The sequence below is a fragment of the Protomyctophum parallelum genome (genome assembly GCF_964188405.1).
Source record: "Protomyctophum parallelum genome assembly, chromosome: 8".
NCBI lineage: Eukaryota > Metazoa > Chordata > Actinopteri > Myctophiformes > Myctophidae > Protomyctophum > Protomyctophum parallelum.
Genome location: NC_139703.1, coordinates 4,825,105 through 4,847,000, shown reverse-complemented (window position 1 = coordinate 4,847,000; position 21,896 = coordinate 4,825,105). Strand labels below are relative to the sequence as shown.

Genomic DNA, 21,896 nt, shown 5'->3' with positions numbered 1-21,896 from the left:
GTGACTGGAGTTTCCTCCAGCGGTGAAATGTCCCTTTAAACCTAGAACTCTGCCTAACAGTAGGAGTTGAGGCATTACTCACTAGGTCAGTATTTGACCTGGTGACCTATAATGCCTCAATGTATTGACAGCAGTTATGGGGAAGTCGGAGGTCACGGACTTCCACAGATAGGGAGTTAGAATATCAAGAAGGGGAAGTGTACCGGATTGCATGGTTGTTTTGGACTATGTAACTTTCCTGTTCCAAAGTACAGGGGAAACTGTTGCACCCTTCTTTGTCCTTTGTTCCGGGTTGACTGCACAATCGTAATAAGATTTTTTTTAACCATGCAGTCTAGACTGATGTGGAAAGTCTGGTGACGGCACCGTGACTCGAGGTTATTACAAGCTCGCAATGCAGTTAGTGCTATTTTCACTAGTTTGGGTCCCGGGAAAATGTCTAATCTCTCTTTTGGGTCTTGACCTGAAAGGTTTCGGAACCACGTACTGCTCTAGATCAGCTCAGGTGCTGAGAATCAATACTGTTCTATCCAGGATGTTTGAACCTGGGTCTCCTGCACTGAATTTGTACCACTGAAGGTAATAGTAGAGCCTGCCTGGTTGCTCAGGGGACACATTTTGATGTTCAGGTCATATCCAACCTTAGCTCTGGTATAGCCCTAAGAGCTATGGAACCAACCTAGAAATGCCTCAATAGAAGAGCACAGGGATCGAGGCCAAATACAACCGCCCAAATTGTATAAGTTACACCGTATTAATATACTCTATCATACAGCTTGGACACCATTTTTATACTCACACAAAAAAACATGCATAATAGATTAATAATAATAGATTATGTTTTTCAGGCTCCTGAGCATTTAGTAAGGTTGCACAAAGCACAGCACACAGCAAATAACACCATAAAATTGTCACGATACGTGACGTTTTCTGTTGTGATTTTGTTTTGTAGTATTTTTGGTCCCTTGGTTTCCTGTTTGCTTTTGTTACCTGTGTTGTCTCACCAGTAACCGGATTAGTTATTACCCCAGTGTTTCCACCTTGTCTTGTTAGTCTTTTAGCCAATCATTGTGTTGATTATCTGTTGAGTTCACCTGTGTCTTTGTGTATTTATACTCCCCTGGTATTTCATTTCCTTTGTCAGCTCATTGTTGTATGTCAAGTGTGACGTTGCCTTGTATCCTGGATTTTGGAATAAACCCTCTAGTATTTAGACTTCTCTGCCTCTGAGCCTTCCTGTTCTGCACTTGGGTCCTACCTTATTGATTCACACCGTGACAAAAAGAATGTGTCAATAATGATAAAAGCCTGATGGTGATTGGACAATAATATTGTATTTTATTTTATAAAAGGGGACCACAGTTAAAGTCAATGTAACATTCAATTCACACACACACACGCACGCACACATGCACACCCCCCCCCCCCCCCACACACACACACACACACACACACACACAGTTTAACATAAGTACAGTACATACTCAGGGGTTAAGGCTAGCTCTGATCCATAGTCTTCTACTGCTTCGATTCTGCCCTGCAGTAAGGCTATGGGACTATCAGTTTTAAATCGAAATCAGACCAGCCTCTCCTCTTTTGTGGAAATCTCACGAACGTTTGACCTACTCACCAATACCAAGATGGGTTGTGTCAATAGAAAGACTACTTTCCTTAGTGGACGCACTCTGAGCCCCCCACCACACGTATAAACGGTACTTTTTGGATAAAAAGGGATTTTGTTTCCACCGGAAAAAAAATACTTTTAGTTACTCCGCTGCGCCCTCTACCGATATTGTCCAGAGAACTGCCTCATAGAGAATATCTTTCCTCCGGTGAAAAAAAATCCCTTTCTGGCCAAAAAGTACCGTTTACTGTGTGGTGGGGGGCTCAGAGTGCGTCCACTAAGGGAAGTAGTCTTTCTATTGACACAACCCATCTTTGTATTGGTGAGTAGGTCAAACGTTTGTGAGATTTCCACAAAAGAGGAGAGGCTGGTCTGATTTCGATTTGAGATTTAAAACTGATAGTCCCATAGCCTCACTGCAGGGCAGAATCGAAGCAGTAGAACGCTATGGACCAGAGCTAGGTTAAGGCTATGTTTTCATTACATTTACAGGACAGGATTCAAACCAGCAACACGCAGCACGGTAGGTTAAATTCAGTCATGCCTGGGCTCTATGCACAGCAGCCATATTGGAAATAAATTGGGCCGCTTCCTTCACAGCTGTTACCAATGATGATTAAGGTGTTCCATATTCTGGTCAGGGTACTGATATTGTGCATGTTGCAAGGAGTTGCAACTGGTGTGGTTTGGGCTTATAAACACAATTTCTTTGCTGTGCATATTCCGTTCAATCGAGTCATTGCTGATCCCTCCATGTGTGCTACATGTATGTCCAGTGGTGGACAAAGTACTCAATCCCAGTACTTGAGTCAAAGTATAGATACTCCTGGTCAAAATATTACTCAACTACAAGTGAAAGTTGCTCTGGCTAAATTTACTGCTGTACTTCAAAAGTACACATTACAGAGTACAATTGTATTTTTAATGCCAGTGCATCACTGCATTAAATTTTCCCCCAAAATTTTAAGATTTTCCAGAAATGTAAAAAAGAAAAACATCAATAATAATACGGTAAGAAAATATAAGAAAATAGCAGAACACAAGCTTGCAACGCATCACATCATGGCACGTTGTGAGCTTGTAGATCTGCTGTTTTTCACTTACCGTAATTTCCGGACTATAAGCCGCGGCTTTTTACCCATGATTTGAACCCTGCGGCTTATACAACGGTGCGGCTAATCTATGGATTTTTACAGCTAACGCAGAGCCATCTCAGGCTCTGAGCTAACGTAGCTGCGGCTTATAGTCCGGTGCGGCTTATAGTCCGGTGCGGCTTTATGGGATTTTCCCTAAATTTGGCTGGTGCGGCTTATATTCAGGTGCGGCTTATAGTCCGGAAATTACGGTATTTGAAATAGGGAAAAGTAAAGTACAATATTTGTCTTTGAAATGTAGTGGAGTGAAAGTAATACGTTTTCAAAACAACTCAAGTCAAGTACAGACACTCAAAGAATTGTACTTAAGTACAGTCTATCAGTCCACCACTGCCAGCTCTGCCAGAGACAAACCCAAGAGCTCTGCAGGAGTTTTATCTCTACATCCCCCGGATATACCCATCCGTAATGTATTCTTAATACAATGATATCATACTGTAATGGTATACATACTGTACGTTTGTATGATTTGATTGGTCCTGTCCTGCTCTTGTTTGTTTGGATTAAGTGTATATGAAATAAAGATACTTTCAAAGTTGGTCCAGCCCTTTAGAATGACTGAAACCTTGTGAACACATCAGTGTCAGTGGTCACATGCATCAAAACAACACAGTTCAAAGGCTACAGAGTCACTACATGTGACTGAGTGGCAGTCACAGCATCATCGCTGTCCAGGTGGAAACCTTGCATGTCCAAAACCATTGCTTTTTTTTAGCGTTATCTTAAAAAAAAAGAAATAAAATAGTGAAAACAGCCGTTCTACATGCTCACAGCGTTTGTAAATCTGCTATTTTCACTACTTTTGTGCGACACTTTTGGGAAATAATTTATGGGAGAAGATTAAAAAAAAAAAACATAAAAAGTTGAAATACGGAGATACAAGGTTTCTGCCTGACAGCAACCACATGTGACTGAGGGACAGCAAATGATTTGTTTACATTCACATTTCTCCAGAGGAAATACAGTCAGACAGCAAACCTCTCTGGCTCTGTTCACACTGTCGGCCCAAACCTCTCTGCACATTTCTAAAGATGTGTCCCAGTCTGGACAACATGTTGGACAATGAAGCCTGATTTATGTACTTCGTCGTATGACTGCGTCGCTCGACAGAAATAGTACACCATTCTGTCTTGATCACTTGCAAATAACAGAGTGGCCAGTCAGTCCTAAAAATCAGGTTTTGATCCCTAATGGGATTTTGACTGGAGTGTGAACAAGGCCTACGCTCTGTCCTGCATAGAGTACAGTTCTGTCAACAGAGCCACGTCGACTATTACAAGGTTCAAAATACTTCCTACCAGACGTCGGTGCGTCGGGACTGTTGTCTCACACAGCTCCCAAATGCTTTCTCCTAACAGTCTGTACATCGGAAGCCTTTCTCCTAACAGTCTGTACATCGGGAGCCTTTCTCCTAACAGTCTGTACATCGGAAGCCTTTCTCCTAACAGTCTGTACATCGGAAGCCTTTCTCCTAACAGTCTGTACATCAGAAGCCTTTCTCCTAACAGTCTGTACATCGGAAGCCTTTCTCCTAACAGTCTGTACATCAGAAGCCTTTCTCCTAACAGTCTGTACATCGGAAGCCTTTCTCCTAACAGTCTGTACATTGGGAGCCTTTCTCCTAACAGTCTGTACATCGGAAGCCTTTCTCCTAACAGTCTGTACATCTACTAACAGTCTGTACATCGGGAGCCTTTCTCCTAACAGTCTGTACACATCTACTAACAGTCTGTACATCGGAAGCCTTTCTCCTAACAGTCTGTACATCTCCTAACAATCTGTACATCGGAAGCCTTTCTCCTAACAGTCGGAAGCCTAGAAATTAATACACAAAATAAAGCAGATGTATCGCTCCCCTCTCCTTCTATTTGATTTGCGTAACTACGTCCTATTATTGTATAAAAGCCAGTGATTCTCAACCTGTGAGGGAGTCCCACTCCCCACATAATTTTTTAGGGGTCCCCAGGTGACAGAAAAGTGACGCTTTAAGGACTTTCAAGACCTTTATAATACCTAATAAATGAAATTAAAAAAGACCATTACTGCATCAAGAGTAATCAACATACTACCGGTATACTATAAAAACGGGTCAGACATTGACCAAATTGTCAAATAATCTAAGGTTAAAATAGCTATTTTCACAATATTTATCTATTTATTTATCTGTGGAACTAAATGTAATGACTACAATTCTAAGTGCTTGTCAGGGTGGGGGGTCCCCAGTTCACGTAGGATTATTTTGGGTGGTCCCGGCCTGAAAAGGTTGAGAACCACTGGTATACCGTATAAACAATATTATTCCATTCCCATGTAGCTTGCTGCTTAGAAGAAATTCCAACAAATATTTCTGAAACAATTTCTGAAATGTCAGAAAGAGGGAGCTGACATTTGTAACCACTATTCTTGAGCATGTTTTAATAGGACACCCCTGTTCTGAGCATGTCGTAATACGACACCCCTATTCTGAGCATGTCGTAATAGGACACCCCTATTCTGAGCATGTCGTAATAGGACATTATTTTGGCAAAACAGGCAAACATTTGGCAAAATTAGGAGAACATTTGGCAAACATAACAGATCTACAAGCTTATCATGTACAACAAATTATATAGTGTTTAAGTGGTTATGATGACAGCCTCCTCCTCTAAACTTTTACTGGGTGGATATTTGAAATATGGTAAATTGACAGACTAAGAGTACATTGACACTTTTTAGTTTTGTTTTTTATAGACAAACACTGTCTGAGTAGTGAAGCATCAACATGTAGTGTATACCTGCTGTTGTTCTGGGGGTCTACTTTCGTGTGCACCCCAGACAGTTATTACGTTGCTTGATTCAATATTTCAATATTTTGATGTTCATTTCATCAGACACGCCCCCCTCTTATGTAAGACAATTCAACTTCAAACATCAAACATGTTAACCATGAACAAATAATGGTTTTCAAAGAAGTACTGCTTAGCTGCTTAGTACTGCTCAAGGGTGCCTGTGGACCGCAGACTGCTTAGAAAGTTATTCCAAGGCTCTCCGTCTTTGATAACACAATACAAGGATGTATTTAGAGCAACTGTCTCAAGCATGACAAGCAGACTCTGATGAAGACCTTCTAGGTCGTTACGTCATATTTGTTTCTTTGCTTTAAATAAATCATTTTTCATCAAAGACTGAGTGCCTTGGAGTTATTTTCTTTGCAAGTCTGCAGTCTACACCTTTGAAAGTTAAGCAGTACTTCTTTGAAAAGCCTTTTTGGTCCACCTCTACCACCAAAGAGCACTATCTATACGAGCCACTGACTGGTCCCTGCAGCGCTTCTCTTTATCTACACGAGCCACTGACTGGTCCCTGCAGCGCTTCTCTTTATCTATACGAGCCACTGACTGGTCCCTGCAGCACTTCTCTTTATCTATACGAGCCACTGACTGGTCCCTGCAGCGCTTCTCTTTTCATGTTCATCTTGTTTTTGACTCGAAAACACACGTCCATCCTTCTGGTGATGATAAAAAGTAAGTGAAAAATAAACACAAACTAATTTTGTGTTTATTTTTCACTTACCTTTTATTACCTTATTTCCATCCATCCATCCATAACATCAGTCACCAGAGTGTTTCCAAAGAGTTTAACATGGTTAACATGGCGTTTTGAAGTTGAATGGGGTTACACAAGAGGGTGATAATCACATGAACATCAAATATCTAAATATTGAATCAAGCAACTTAAAAAAAAACAGACGACCCTTTTGACCTAAGAGTAAAGAGCCTATAAATGACATACATTCTGCTTGTCTTGTGTCTGTGGTAGGACAGATGAGGCTGATAAGGCACCACCAGGCTGGCTTTGATTGCAGGCACTGCTCAGCTCACTTCCTCTTCTATCAGATCACAGGCCGTTTGTCTGATAAAGAGTATTGATAGATGGAGCACCGTTTCTCAACATAGAGTCCAGGGACCAGCGGAACTCCAAATAATAGACCCGTACTCTGAGAGTGTACAGTCCCATTTGTACACTCCTGGAGTTTAATTGATGCTGAGGATTTGACTGTGCGGATTGGGTCCCAGAGGAGGTGGGGTGTTATCAAGAGTGCCTTGGTCTCTTCCCTTTTTTGCCATTTAATTTTGTCATCCATTTGTACCAACGAGCACCTTGCTGGGGATTTTGTGCTCCTTCCTCTCTTTATTCTGCATTGTATTAAACGGGGGTCTAATAATGCATATAAATCTGGGTGTCCTTGAACTTAACTATACTGGAACCCCTGTCTACACTGTATAATCCTTCAGTGCTTATTTAACTCTGCACTCTCTGAGTTGCAGACCCGTAAGTGTCCATTTGGACCACTGCTGGTCCCCGTGACCTGATGTTTTGAGACAGTGTAATCAGATTCCAGGCTCTGTCTCTGATAAACAGAGTGATAGGGGAGCAGGCCTCAGGCTGAGTGCATCATGGATACTTCCTCTGGCGGAAAAAGTGCTTCTATTGTGTTGACCTGTTTTTCATTCGCATACAAAACAACAAACGAAACAACAAAACTATAACTAAAAAGTAGGGATGCACCGATGTAGAACAATTTGGCTGATAGCGGATATTTGTTTATTTTGTTCGCATTGATATTCATTCTCACCTTTGTGGCAGGGAATAAATCTTCATTATTATATATAAAATAAAAAAGAAATCTTGTTTGTTTGCATCTTAATTTGTACGTAGCACTTTGGTTTGACCTCAGTTGTTGTGCTATATAAAAGAAATGTTGAGTTGCTGTCGGAGCTACTGTCATCTGTGAACTTACAGAACCCATTAGGGGTTCACTCACCTCCTGATTCCATACGATCTCCATACCTACGGTACCGATTCCATTTATATTGCGATTCTTAATTATTGTGATTCTGTGATTCACCGATTGTTGTGATTTTACGATTTTGGGCTTTTATTTTAATACTATAGAACATTTTAAAACAATTATAAATAATACAAAGTTAACCATGAAAAGTTGAATCATGCCCTTAATGCAGCCATCAGTTTCTGAGTTAAAATAATTGAGAAATCGATTCTGAACTTTAAAATCTATTAAAAAAAAATCGTGGCATTAAAGTTCGCGATATTTGGTGAGTGAATCAATTTTATCCCCCACCCCTAATGCCAGTGGCAGTCAACAAGGCAAATATCAGCCGATACCGATACTCGGCCGATATATGGGTGCATCCCTAATAAAACGATATACAACAGTATATAATATATACAATAAAAAACAAATCTGTGGTTTTCTCCTTCACAGCTTCATTCCAGCACTCACTGATTTGCTGTAGACTGACGCTATATGAGCCATGATTGGTCAGTGTAGAATGTGCAGTCTGGATAATTAACAAGGCCGTGGATGTGGTTAATAGCGTAGTGGTTCTGGTGACGTGGGGCCCCCCCAGGGTGAGGGGTCCTTGCAGGGGTTCTAGAGGGTCCCCAGGTAAATGATTCATAGTCAGCAATCAAATGGACCCTTACCACTCTGTGACTCTGAGAGCGTACAACATTTGTACGTTCTCAAGAGTTATGGGGCGGGCGTCCGTGGTCTTGAAATAAACAATAAAAACACTGGTATAGTGGTTCAAGAGGCACCGGTTCAAATCCCATCCACCATGGTGCCATTGAGCACCATGGTGCTATTGAGGCACCGGTTCAAATCCCATCCACCATGGTGCCATTGAGCACCATGGTGCTATTGAGGCACCGGTTCAAATCCCATCCACCATGGTGCCATTGAGCACCATGGTGCTATTGAGGCACCGGTTCAAATCCCATCCACCATGGTGCCATTGAGCACCATGGTGCTATTGAGGCACCGGTTCAAATCCCATCCACCATGGTGCCATTGAGCACCATGGTGCTATTGAGGCACCGGTTCAAATCCCATCCATGGTGCCATTGAGCAAAATACAGAGCAACCAGGTTTGACTCCTCCCACAGGTGCCTGGCTCCACCCACATTCAGATTATTCAGTCAGTCAAGCTGTCTGTCTGTCTGTCCGTCCCTCGGTCAGTCAGACTACAGTCTTGGATACAGGTGGATCTTGCCCTCCTTGGCCAGACGGTGGATGACCTCGGTCTCAAAGTCGGCGCTGTGGACTCCTGTCTTCCGGAAGGCTCCGGCGTAGCGGTTCTCCTCCCAGTAGTGGTGCCAGTTCCCCTCGCTGTCAGCCCCGTAGCCAAACACTGATACCTGCACGCACGTGAATCAGATTTGCAAGAGCCAAAGTGGTTACAATGTGTAATTCATATTATTTATTGACGCGTGGAACACAACAGTTTTGACCGTAATTTGCGGGTGTTTTTTGACATCTCCTCCTGTTATTAGAACCTGTACCACTATCAGACAAGATAGAAGACAATCTGTATTTGTGCAAGGAAAGGGCTATACTTTTATTTCGTTTTTGTGTGCATTTTCTGTACTGCTGCATTCTTCACTAAACTCCATTACCATCATCTGCGCTGTCTCGTGGAGTCTGTCTGTGAGTACTGTGGTCCAGTTTCTGCCTTTGGATGTGCAAATACAGTGTGCCCACCTGTAGTTACGTGTCATTACAAGCCTGCTTCAAACTGGTGAATGTGGCTATTGGAAAGATTGGAAATATTATTTTTGGAAAACAAATGCCACTACAAGATTAATACATTTTGTGTGTTTATTAAAAATCTATTTGAATTTCTGTTGCATCTATTTGTTGACAAAACTTTTATAAACGGCAACAAAGAAAGTGAGTAGGTAGACTAATCTAGAGAGGTGGAGATATGTCCTGGAAAGGAGAGGAATGAAGGTTAGTCACAGCGAGACAGAATTCATGTGTGTGTGAATGAGAGGAACCCAAGTGGAACAGTGAGGTTTGGGAGTAGAGGCGAAGAAGGTGGATGACTTTAAGTACTTAGGGTACAACATTCCTGAGCAATGGAGAGTGTGGAAAAAAGGTGAAGAAACAAGTGCAAGCAGGTTGGAACGTATAAAAGTGTCAGGTGTGATGTGTAATAGGAAAGTATCAGCAGCAATAATGAAAGGGAAGGCGTACAAGACGGTGGTGAGACCAGCTATGTTATAATGTTTATGGACAGAGAGCTATGTTGTATGGTTTAGAGACAGACAGCTATGTTGTATGATTTATAGACAGACAGCTACGGTATGGAAGACACCAGCCACCCCGCAAATACCCTGTTCAAACTACTCCCCTCCAAAAAACGCTACCAGAGCATCAAATCTCGTACCACCCGTCTCAGTAACAGTTTTTACCCCCAGGCAGTCAGGCTGCTGAACAGCTGACCTTGAACTGTATTGCACTTCACTTCACTTGCACTCTTCTTTTCCTGTTTTTGTCTTTTCTTGCACTATAGATGTTTGTTTATGTCCTGTGTATGTAAGACTGAGAGTGCTCTGAGCAAAATAAATGTCATTGTATGTATACTCTGTATCTATACAAATGACAAATAAACCTGAACCTGAACCTGTATGTTGTATGGTTTAGAGACAGACATCTATGTTGTATGGTTTAGAGACAGACAGCTATGTTGTATGGTTTAGAGACAGACAGCTATGTTGTATGGTTTATAGACAGACAGCTATGTTGTATGGTTTAGAGACAGACAGCTATGTTGTATGGTTTAGAGACAGACAGCTATGTTGTATGGTTTAGACTAGAGACAGACAGCTATGTTGTATGGTTTAGAGACAGACAGCTATGATGTATGGTTTAGAGACAGACAGCTATGTTGTATGGTTTAGAGACAGACAGCTATGTTGTATGGTTTAGAGACAGACAGCTATGTTGTATGGTTTAGACTAGAGACAGACAGCTATGTTGTATGGTTTAGACTAGAGACAGACAGCTATGTTGTATGGTTTAGAGACAGACAGCTATGTTGTATGGTTTAGACTAGAGACAGACAGCTATGTTGTATGGTATAGACTAGAGACAGACAGCTATGTTGTATGGTTTAGACTAGAGACAGACAGCTATGTTGTATGGTTTAGAGACAGACAGCTATGTTGTATGGTATAGACTAGAGACAGACAGCTATGTTGTATGGTATAGAGACAGACAGCTATGTTGTATGGTTTAGAGACAGACAGCTATGTTGTATGGTTTAGAGACAGACAGCTATGTTGTATGGTTTATAGACAGACAGCTATGTTGTATGGTTTAGAGACAGACAGCTATGTTGTATGGTATAGACTAGAGACAGACAGCTATGTTGTATGGTATAGAGACAGACAGCTATGTTGTATGGTTTAGAGACAGACAGCTATGTTGTATGGTTTAGAGACAGACAGCTATGTTGTATGGTTTATAGACAGACAGCTATGTTGTATGGTTTAGAGACAGACAGCTATGTTGTATGGTTTAGAGACAGACAGCTATGTTGTATGGTTTAGACTAGAGACATACAGCTATATTGTATGGTATAGACTAGAGACATACAGCTATATTGTATGGTATAGACTAGAGACAGACAGCTATGTTGTATGGTTTAGAGACAGACAGCTATGTTGTATGGTTTAGAGACAGACATCTATGTTGTATGGTTTAGAGACAGACATCTATGTTGTATGGTTTAGAGACAGACAGCTATGTTGTATGGTTTAGAGACAGACAGCTATGTTGTATGGTTTAGAGACAGACAGCTATGTTGTATGGTTTAGACTAGAGATAGACAGCTATGTTGTATGGTTTATAGACAGACAGCTACGGTATGTTGTATGGTTTATAGACAGACATGTGTTGTATGGTTTAGAGACAGACAGCTATGTTGTATGGTTTAAACTATAGAGACAGACAGCTATGTTGTATGGTTTAGACTAGAGACAGACAGCTATGTTGTATGGTTCTATGTTGTATGGTTTAGACTAGAGACAGACAGCTGTATGTTGTATGGTTTAGACTATAGACAGACAGCTATGTTGTATGGTTCTATGTTGTATGGTTTAGACTAGAGACAGACAGCTATGTTGTATGGTTCTATGTTGTATGGTTTAGACTAGAGACAGACAGCTATGTTGTATGGTTTAGAGACAGACAGCTATGTTGTATGGTATAGACTAGAGACAGACAGCTATGTTGTATGGTTTAGACTAGAGACATACAGCTATGTTGTATGGTATAGACTAGAGACAGACAGCTATGTTGTATGGTTTAGAGACAGACAGCTATGTTGTATGGTATAGACTAGAGACAGACAGCTATGTTGTATGGTTTAGAGACAGACAGCTATGTTGTATGGTTTAGAGACAGACAGCTATGTTGTATGGTTTATAGACAGACAGCTATGTTGTATGGTATAGACTAGAGACAGACAGCTATGTTGTATGGTTTAGAGACAGACAGCTATGTTGTATGGTTTAGAGACAGACAGCTATGTTGTATGGTTTAGAGACAGACAGCTATGTTGTATGGTTTAGAGACAGACAGCTATGTTGTATGGTTTATAGACAAGTCGCACTGAGAGGAAAAGACGGGAAGCAGAGCTGGAGGTAGCAAAGACTAAAATGTGTTTAGTGTCTAATGTTATCTCTGGGAGTAAGAAGAATGTATAGGATCAGGAACAGGTACATCAGAGGGATGTCACATGTCAGATGTTTAGGAGATGAAGCCAGAGAGGCCAGACTGAGATGGTTTAGAGGAGGGATAGTGAGTATATCAGTAGAAGGATGCTGAGGTTGGAACTTCCAGGCAGGAGGCGTAGAGGAAGACCAAAGAGGAGATGTATGGATGCAGTGAAAGAGGACATGAAGGTGTGAAAGAAGAGGAGGCAGAGGACAGGGTAGGATGGAGGCAGATGATTCACTGTGGTGAAGGAAAAGAAGAAATAAAACACAAAATCTCAATTATTATTGATGCAGAATTCATTTAAAAAGTGATCAACCCCTCCTTCTGCGTATCTGTTGTTGTTGTGCAGCTGTTTGCTCCCACCGCCACTCCAGCACCACCAGTGGGCTCTGCTATTAGTTCTGTTTCCCATGGGGGGGGTTTGTTATTGTATGTGTATGAACGCCAAGAATGCCTGAACGCCAAGATAAAATATTATATCTACACTTGTATTCACATTCTATAATAATGTATTGGTTCATTCTATTCGTAAGTTATCTGAAGTGAAGTTACATCCACAATAGGACGGTCACCTCACCTGGTCACAGATTTGTAACAATCATAGACTGTAAAAAATATGGACAAAGCGTTCCGCGGGTCTAACATGAACGTAAAATGAAGCCTGTCAGTCCTTGAATTGTACATCGCCATCTTTCTAGATCCGTTTGGGCCCAGCTGGCCATTGGCTGGCCCAGACAACGAGGCGGGACTTCCCCCCCTTCTTCTCCGTTGGTTTTTATTTTGACTCGAGTGGGTGGGGAATCCCGATCATAGACTGTAACGGTAGCCACCCCCCTCAGAACATACGCGACTTTATGGTAATTTTTTTTATAAATGGGACCATAATTTTCCAAAAAGAATATTATGACATTAGAAATGAGACTTTAAACTAGTGACTGGAAGCAGAAAGTATTCATGACCATGTTTATTAAGGTAATACAGTCTAGGTGAAGTTGGGCCCAAATACATGGACTTCTATGGGGCTATGGGTTTTTTTGGGCCCAATGACAGCGCCACAACAGGCCATTATATGAACTTTCAGGAAATCCCGATTTCCTTAGTAGCTTCACAAAATATCTGTCTGACTGCCCCCCTGGTAACAATAGAGTGGTCACCTCACCTGGTCACGGATGTGTAACAATAGAGTGGTCACCTCACCTGGTCACAGATGTGTAACAATAGAGTGGTCACCTCACCTGGTCACAGATGTGTAACAATAGAGTGGTCACCTCACCTGGTCACAGATGTGTAACAATAGAGTGGTCACCTCACCTGGTCACAGATGTGTAACAATAGAGTAGTCACCTCACCTGGTCACAGATGTGTAACAATAGAGTGGTCACCTCGCCTGGTCACAGATGTGTAACAATAGAGTAGTCACCTCACCTGGTCACAGATGTGTAACGCGAACACGATGGCCAGCAGTCCAGTAGAAGGGTATCGCCCGTGATGCTCTGTCCAGTTGTCATGAGTGTATTTAAAGAACTCTGGGTTTACCACCAGCACCTATACACGCACGCGTGCACGCACACACGCACACACACACACACACACACACACACACACACACACACACACATACACACACACATACACACAAAGGACACAAATATTATAGGTGCATTACAGTTACATTTACGAAATCATGGTATGTGCTCGCACACGCACACGCATGCACGCACACACACACACACACACACACACACACACACACACACACACACACACACACACACACACACACACACACACACAGTGCAGTGCATGTGTAAATGAATCCTACAGTCCTAAATGTAAGCTCTATAAAGCACAGGGTCATTTTTTACCTTATCTTTGTCAGCCTGAACTCTGTCCTTAACTCTCATATAAGTCCTAAAAATGAAAACAACAGGGTTAATGATGTACATGTTATATAGATTTGGTATATTGTGATTTCATCATTTTGGTTAGTCAATTGTTGAGTTACCGCTGTTTACGTTTTGAAATGGAGTTGGAACAACTGATGTTCGGGAGGTTTGACCAAGCAAAAGACAACCAATCACCACCCTCCTGCCACCGTCAGCTCCACCCTGTGCCACCCATGCCAACCACTCACCCACCTCCAACCAGGCCGACCACTCCTACCTCACCAATCACCCTGGGTACTTAAACACAAGTTTGAAAAACGGCGGCGTGCATAGTTTCCAGTAACCCACCCTCCCTCCCCTTTTCTCTTCTACCTCCATCTTCTCTGCAGGTTCCAGAGGGGTTTCTACACATTTCGCACGGCGCACGCCTCGACCCCCAAGCCAAAGTATCTGGGTCCACAACCCCTCGAACCCCGCAATCCCACCATCGCCCACGTCTCGTGCTCTTGACCATCTAAGCCGCACAGCGCGCACGCTGCACGCTTGCTTGTGGCGATGACCTTAGATGATCACGCCGGCACCTCCCGATGTCATTCGTGCCCCTGACTATCTAAGCCGCACGCTACACGCTCGCGTGTAGTGATGACCTTAGATGTTCACGCCGGCACCTCTAAAGGCATCCTCCCACGGCCAGACCATCTAAGCTGCATGCTACACGCTCTGCATAGTGATGCCCTTAGACGTTATCGTCGGCGCCTCCATGTCATTCATGCCCCTGACTATCTAAGCCGCACGCTACACGCTTGCGTGTGGCGATGACCTTAGATGATCACATAAGTCCAAAATATAAATTTTTCAGGAAATGAAAAAGAATAAAGAAAATTAAAATAATTGATTATTTTTTCTGAAAAGAAAAGGTAATACATACTGCCCCATCATAGTTGGTATTGTGACTGTACTGTCTAGTACAGTATATTGTCAGTTACTTGCATGTGTCATTATATTATCACCACTTTATCTTTATCCACATCAGGGATGTGTTGGGCGATGTGTTGGGCGAAACGAAACACAGACGAATCAAGGGCGCGTGAGCGTTATGTAACTTTAGGTCCTACAGTGACCTAAAATCATTGTCCATGGATGTCATGTTTATACCTGCCACAGAAGACAGTGCTGCATTGTTTTTCACAAAAGGGATTTGTTTAGTAGCTCAGGACACAAAGTCCAGAGATTCTACACATGATATATGAAAAAACTGAATACACATCCCTTGTGTGTAATGTGATCTACTGTAATAACAAAGTCAAGTCATAGCGAAACAAAACACAGATGAATCAAGGGCGTGTGAGCGCATTTTATGTAACTTTAGGTCCTACAGTGACCATGATCAAAAATCATGGTGATTAGACAACCATGGGAAAATCACTAAGGCACACTAAAGGACAACTTTTGTTTTTTTCAACCAAGGTTCATGTTGTAGGTTGTTGTTAGAGAAAGTAAAATATGAATGTAATTATTTTTCATTTGCAGCTTTATTTCGTAAAAAATACATATTTAGCCCCATGTTCGAATGCCCCCTCCCCCCTGTCAAATATAGCTAAAATCACTAAAACGAAGCAGCCAATGAAAAGAAAATAACACTCTTTCTAAATAACAACCTAAAACATGAACCTTGGTTGAAAAAAATGAAAGTTGTCCTTTAAGGTGAAAACAAGTAGGATTGATACTGTACTGCAAGTAACATTGTGCTACATTATAATATATATATTATAAAATATATAAAGACCACCTCCTCCTCCTCCAAGTCAACCACCTCCTCACTGTCACCACCATCATGCCCCAGGCAGGCCCCCACAGTACTACGAAGCCTAAACACGTGCATCTATACCATGGGTTTTCAACAGGTGGTCCGTGGACCACTGGTGGTCCGTGGAGGTATTGCATGTGGTCCCTGACCATGCATTTAGTGATGTAGATTTGTTGATTTGTTTTAAATGTTCTTTCCACTAGTTGAGAAACCGTGAACTGAATGACCTGGTGACCTATAGATGAGTCCATCCATGTAGTCATTTACTGACAAGTTTGGAGTTCAAGGAATTCAACAGAAAACGGGAGTTAGAATCTCAAGAAGGGGGAAGTGCACCGGATTGTCTGGTTGAGTTATTATTATTATTAGGACATTTTACCAGTAGTAGTCAACGGTTGAGAAACAGTGGGATGTATACACATGGGATGCATAGCAAGTGTTAACTTACAAAAGCACTAATCTTAGCCCATATCCCCACCCAACACAACAGTGGTCCCCAGGGACGATTCTAAGTCAGGGTGGTGGTCCCTGGTTCACAATCAGTTGAAAACCCCTGATCTATACCATACTCTAACACCGGGGCTCCACCGGGCACGTCAGCGTCGTGTCACCGTCACCGTCAGGGAATGTTCCCTTTTTAATTAATGAAGGGTTGCTCCACTGACCGCGTTGCGTTGCGTGACTGCATTCAAATTGCCCCGGTTATTTGTTTGACGCACACGACGGAAACGCAACTCGCCCGGTGGAGCCCTGCTCCACCAGGCCGTAGGTCGGCCGGCTGTGTGGAGTGTGTACTACTGTGTGTCAGTGTGTGTGTCATCCAGCTCAAGTGGAGATACAAGGTTTTCTCCTCCATCGTACAACGTGTGAAAGAATGCCTAGATGCTTCGTGACACTGCTTATATAGGCCTATAATAAGCAATATTACAGTAACTTCTGCAAAGAGGGGTTCACGGAGACGGAGTTGTTGTTTTAGTACAACTAGTGAGAGAAATGCAATATGAACTAATTTCCTGTAAGATTGCTCTCCTCAGAAAACACGACATAGATTTTAGAAATAGATTCAAGCTAGATAGATAGATAGATTTTAGCGTCAGTGCTAAGTTTGATAACAGACTACAGGGGAAACCGTGCGTCTCTGGACTGCTACAGCCTGCCACAGGGGAGAGAGGGGGTGGAGTTAGTTGCTTTTACAGACAGTTTGAGGAGCCAATGGAGTTCGGAGATTTCTTCAGAAGCGGTTTTTAATCATTTTCATTGGTTCAATATTTTCTTAACCAACACACAGACGTAAAGGGTGTTCAATAGCGTTGATTTATGAAGAAGAAAAAAAGAATCAGAAACCAAAAGAAAAGTGGTTTCCCCCTGGCAGCGACGATATGCTTGATTAACTAGTGAGGGAGTGAGTGAGCAAGCAAGTGATCGAGCGAGATAGTGAGCGAGCGAGCAAGTGATTTAGCTCAGCTGAGTAATTTTAATCTCTCCAGTAGAGAGGGCGCTAGCGAGCCACTCCAGGTCTGAGTAATTTACATTTTAATCTCTCCAGTAGAGGGCGCTAGCGAGCCACTCCAGGTTGAGTAACTTACATTTTAATCTTTCCAGTAGAGAGGGCGCTAGCGAGCCACTCCAGGTCTGAGTAATTTACATTTTAATCTCTCCAGTAGAGGGCGCCAGCGAGCCACTCCAGGTCTGAGTAATTTACATTTTAATCTCTCCAGTAGAGAGGGCGCTAGCGAGCCACTCCAGGTCTGAGTAACTTACATTTTAATCTCTCCAGTAGAGGGCGCCAGCGAGCCACTCCAGGTCTGAGTAACTTACATTTTAATCTCTCCAGTAGAGAGGGCGCTAGCGAGCCACTCCAGGTCTCGTAGTTTAAATGGCAGCAGCACCAGACTGACTCCTGATGCTATGTCCACTGCACTCTCTGGATACAGGAAGTGATGCGTGGTTCTGTTCCCTACATCCTGCTCGAAGCCTGCTGTTATCGCCTTGTTCATCCTGACACAGGGAGGGAGAAAGAGAGAGAGAGAGAGAGCTTGCTATGATGCATGTGTGTGTGTGCGAGTTTCTCTCTGATAACAGAGGTATGTGTAGTATGTGTGTGATACAGATGTGTGTGTGACTGTGTGTGTCTGTACCTCTCTGATAACAGAGGTATGTGTTTGCATGTGTGTGTGTGTGTGTGTGTGTGTGTGTGTGTGTGTGTGTGTGTGTGTGTGGGTGCATGCGTGTGTCCGTGCATGCGTGCGTGAGTGTACTTGTATTACTACTAGTGATGTGAGTGCCAAATGTCTCCGGTCGCAAATATAGTGGTATTTGATAAATAGACATTGTGAGGAATATTTCTCCTCACAACATATATAGTTGAATATTCATTGTGGCTTTGTTCTATTGTATTTTTCCTCGTGTTCCTATCGGCTTCCAGTGTTTATTTTGTATTCCTAGTTCCTGTTGCGTTATTAAACACTTTGAGACGACCTTCTGGGCTCTGTCTCTGCCTCATCCTGCATTTGGTCCTACATTGAACATTCTCTCCTGACTCCAACCGTGACAATCTGTGCCGCACAGAAAAACTAGCAGATTAGAAAATCAAGCGATAAGCATCAGTAGGTCATTAAGTCGAATGCAATCACGCCAGCAGGCTCGCCTGAGCCGACTAGCTTTGGGAAACGCAGAAATGCGGAGGCGTTCGACGAGGCGTTGGTCGCGTTGACCGACTAGTACTAACCCTAACCCTAAATCATAACCGGCCACGTAAGTCCCCTAACCTCATATCAGTATTAACCGGCCATGTAAGTCAGTTTCACTATGTTTTCGCTTCAGCGGCAGTAAAATCACTTCCGTGTTTCCCTTTGTGTGTGTGTGTATGTGTGTGTGTGTGTGTACCTGATAACAGAGTTGTGTGTGTTAATCAGGCTACCATGTCCCGACTGCCTCAGGTTGCCAGAGTTACCGACTACTGCGCAGCTATGGCAACGGGAGGGGCGGGGCCTAATGTCCACACTGGGAGGGGAAATGACACGGAACAGCTTTGACATCACTTCCTCCAGAGTCTGACCGTCACTGCGCTGAAGACCCTGAGAGGAGAGGAGAAGAGAAGAGGGGAGGGGAGGGGAGGTGGTCAGCTCCAAGAAGCAGAAACTGATCTATTGATCGTGCGTGTCTGGGCTCGGCTGGTCTGGTCTGTCCTCACTGGCTGCCAGCTGGCAGGGGAGAATAGGCGAGCTGATGCTGTCAGCACCTTTTTAAATGCAATCTACTAATGCATTTCACAACGCTGTTAGCATCATTAAGTATACAGCAACTCTCTCTTTCTCTGTCCCTTTCTCTCTCTCTCTCTCTTCTTAATGAAAGTGACCTGCAGACTGCAAGCAAAAAAAAGAGGGCTGGAAAAAGGTGACACATTCTGAAAATAAACAGCTGTTGGCATGGCCTGATAAATCTTTCTCTCTGTCTCCTCTCTCTTCTCATGGAATAGGTGGCCTACTGGGAGTTTAGGTTTCTCACGATCGGTCGAGCCCCTCAGCCCCTTATGCAAACTTTGAAGGTCAATCGTAGTCAATCGGAATGGAATCCAAAAACTCGGGCAGATACATGTCTTGATCACATGACTATACAGAGAGTACACAAGTGTACCACTATCAATTTGGGTGAGGTCTGGAATGTGCGTGCAAAGTTTCACTGCAACCGGACGCTGAATAACAGCCTACAGTCATAGAGAGAGCATTATATCTAGTATTTTAACTGGCATGCCGAAGAGGACATTTGCATGGTAGTGGCTGTTGGTGGTGGTTCTCTGCCTAGGGCTGATAATAGTTATCAGCTGGCTATAACTGCCACCGCAAGCTGAACTGTCATCCTGTGAGGCCTCGCTGACATTACATGGACAAAAGATGGTCGTCAAACACAGTTGTATAACTGTACTGTGTGTGTGTGTGTGTGTGTGTGTGTGTGTGTGTGTGTGTGTGTGTGTGTGTGTGTGTGTGTGTGTGTGTGTGCGTTCGTGTGTGCGTTCGTGTGTGTGTGTGTGTGTCTGACACACACATATTTTGTTAACTCAAGAGTCTACTTTCTTCGGGGGAAAAAAGTGTGTTTCGTTCTTTAGAACTATTGGCCGTTGAATATAGCTTGTTTTCACCTAAAACGCTGTCTGGGAACAGAAAGCAGAGACATTTTGTTGGTGTGAAATCCTATAATATTATTTGATAGGTGATCATTTGTTTTCATCTCTGATCTGGAAGCCATAGAGGGACCCACAGGTTGCAGAAGAGTGCCCTCTATCGTGAACACCAAATGATGTATATAGATGCAAATGGCGGCAAAGCGTTGGACTTGAAATTACGTCTATAGATGGCGGTAGATACCGGATTATTCCATACACCACCGCCAGTTGTAGAAGATTAACCGTCAGACTTACCAGCCACCATTTGAGAGCGCTGGCGTCCATCTTGTTGGAGTTGTGTAGGAGAGGTTGCTGATGGGGGTCGAAACGTTGCTTGAACCAGGCTGACCCGTCCAGCTCAGAAACACATGACTCAGTGCAACCACACATCCTGTCCGACCTCCCCTGGGCTCCTGAGGGCCTCGGGGGTTCAGGGGTCACCACTGCCTTGGAGCTGGGAGTGGGACACACACACAACAACTGCTCAGTGGTAGTCATACGGCATGTCACTTCTTTCACTCAAACAAAGGTTATTTACTGTCTGGTGGAGACAGCTTATCTCCACATTTGTTTTTTTGTGAATTAATGTCCTAGTTCGTCACACTACAGTGTCACACAAAAGTAGAAAAAAGCAACATGATTTGAGCTTATACATCGGCTACTTTTGACAAATGAGGCTTCCACCTGACAGCATTATCTTTTACAGTTTCAGTATTTATTTTGGGACGGTTCTGCATGGATGATGGGACTGTAGTGAAGCTCACATGGCGGTGTTCATGGAAGTGCTCACCTTGCTTCAGACTGCTCTTTGTCATTGGTCCTCCCTGCAGATGCTTCTCCTCCAGGCTGGGACCCCTCTGCGTAGGGGGACCCCTCGCCCTCCAGCCCCACACCCTCGGGACCCTCTCCCCTCTCCCCCTCACCTATGCTGTCTGCATGGAATAAAGCAAAATATACACTCAATATCGCTCTGTTTCCTAAACCATTATGCACAATATGTCAAATGATGATGTTCACATAATTGTTCTAATCTAAAGCTATGTTCCTCCTGTTCTACATAGTCAACCGATGTTTGCCTGTTATCTCTCCTATGGTACCACATAAAAGTCATGGCATTGTCGACACACTCTTACCCAACGATAACAAAATATTCTACGTTTTGGGTCTGGGAGGATAAATCTCATCAAATGTTGGTCTGTGGCTCAAATGCTGAATAAACAATGGGCCTTGATATGAACAGGGTTGAGAACCACTGGTCATTACAGTATGTCTTACCATGTCTGTGGGGCAGGCTGGGTCCAGGGTGTCCGCTGGGTCCTAGTGGCTGGGGGGTGGTCCTGCTGGCCGGGGGGGCCTGGCCAGCGGGCGTGGCCAGTGACAGGGACAGGGACAGGAAGAGGGAGGGGCTTATGGTCTGGCTCGCTATCATGAGGAAGAGGATGGCCGTGGCGACCACCACCACACACATCTTCCTCCTGAGCACCATGATGGATGGATGGATGGATGGATGGATGGATGGATGGATGGATGGAAGGATGGATGGATGGATGGAGGCCAGCTCCGGTCCTTTATCATCTATCCATCCTTCTCTCCTCTCTCATCTCTCCATCCAGCCTGCAATCCACAACACACATCTGTGTGTGTGTGTGTGTGTGTGTGTGTGTGTGTGTGTGTGTGTGTGTGTGTGTGTGTGTG

At 43.4% G+C, this 21,896-nt stretch overlaps 1 protein-coding gene and 1 long non-coding RNA gene across 7 annotated transcripts; both read right to left on the bottom strand.

Annotated features, from left to right (window-relative positions):
* Nucleotides 1-2,479: 2,479 nt before the first annotated feature.
* On the bottom strand, nucleotides 2,480-8,463 carry LOC310862763. 2 transcript variants are annotated; one of them, XR_014569617.1, is made up of 3 exons: nucleotides 4,523-8,463; nucleotides 2,969-4,122; nucleotides 2,480-2,723 (listed from the first exon to the last, which is right to left on the bottom strand). It is a non-coding gene; the product is annotated as an uncharacterized lncRNA (long non-coding RNA). The 2 variants fall into 2 exon arrangements; XR_014569618.1 differs by lacking the exon at nucleotides 4,523-8,463 and having other exon boundaries at nucleotides 2,969-4,372.
* Nucleotides 8,464-8,543: 80 nt separating this feature from the next.
* On the bottom strand, nucleotides 8,544-21,694 carry st3gal8 (ST3 beta-galactoside alpha-2,3-sialyltransferase 8). Of its 5 annotated transcripts, XR_014569609.1 has the most exons (9): nucleotides 21,477-21,694; nucleotides 20,992-21,133; nucleotides 20,457-20,655; nucleotides 18,926-19,116; nucleotides 17,858-18,037; nucleotides 14,212-14,257; nucleotides 13,772-13,891; nucleotides 9,238-9,369; nucleotides 8,843-8,979 (listed from the first exon to the last, which is right to left on the bottom strand). XR_014569609.1 is itself a non-coding variant. In XM_083770814.1 (8 exons), the coding sequence occupies exons 1-8, from the start codon at nucleotides 21,685-21,687 to the stop codon at nucleotides 8,806-8,808; spliced, it is 1,263 nt and encodes a 420-aa protein (XP_083626940.1). In that variant the 5' UTR covers nucleotides 21,688-21,694; the 3' UTR covers nucleotides 8,544-8,805. The 5 variants fall into 5 exon arrangements, 1 of the variants encoding a protein (XP_083626940.1); XM_083770814.1 differs by lacking the exon at nucleotides 9,238-9,369 and having other exon boundaries at nucleotides 8,544-8,979; XR_014569610.1 differs by lacking the exons at nucleotides 8,843-8,979; nucleotides 9,238-9,369 and adding an exon at nucleotides 12,598-12,923 and having other exon boundaries at nucleotides 13,506-13,891.
* Nucleotides 21,695-21,896: the final 202 nt, after the last annotated feature.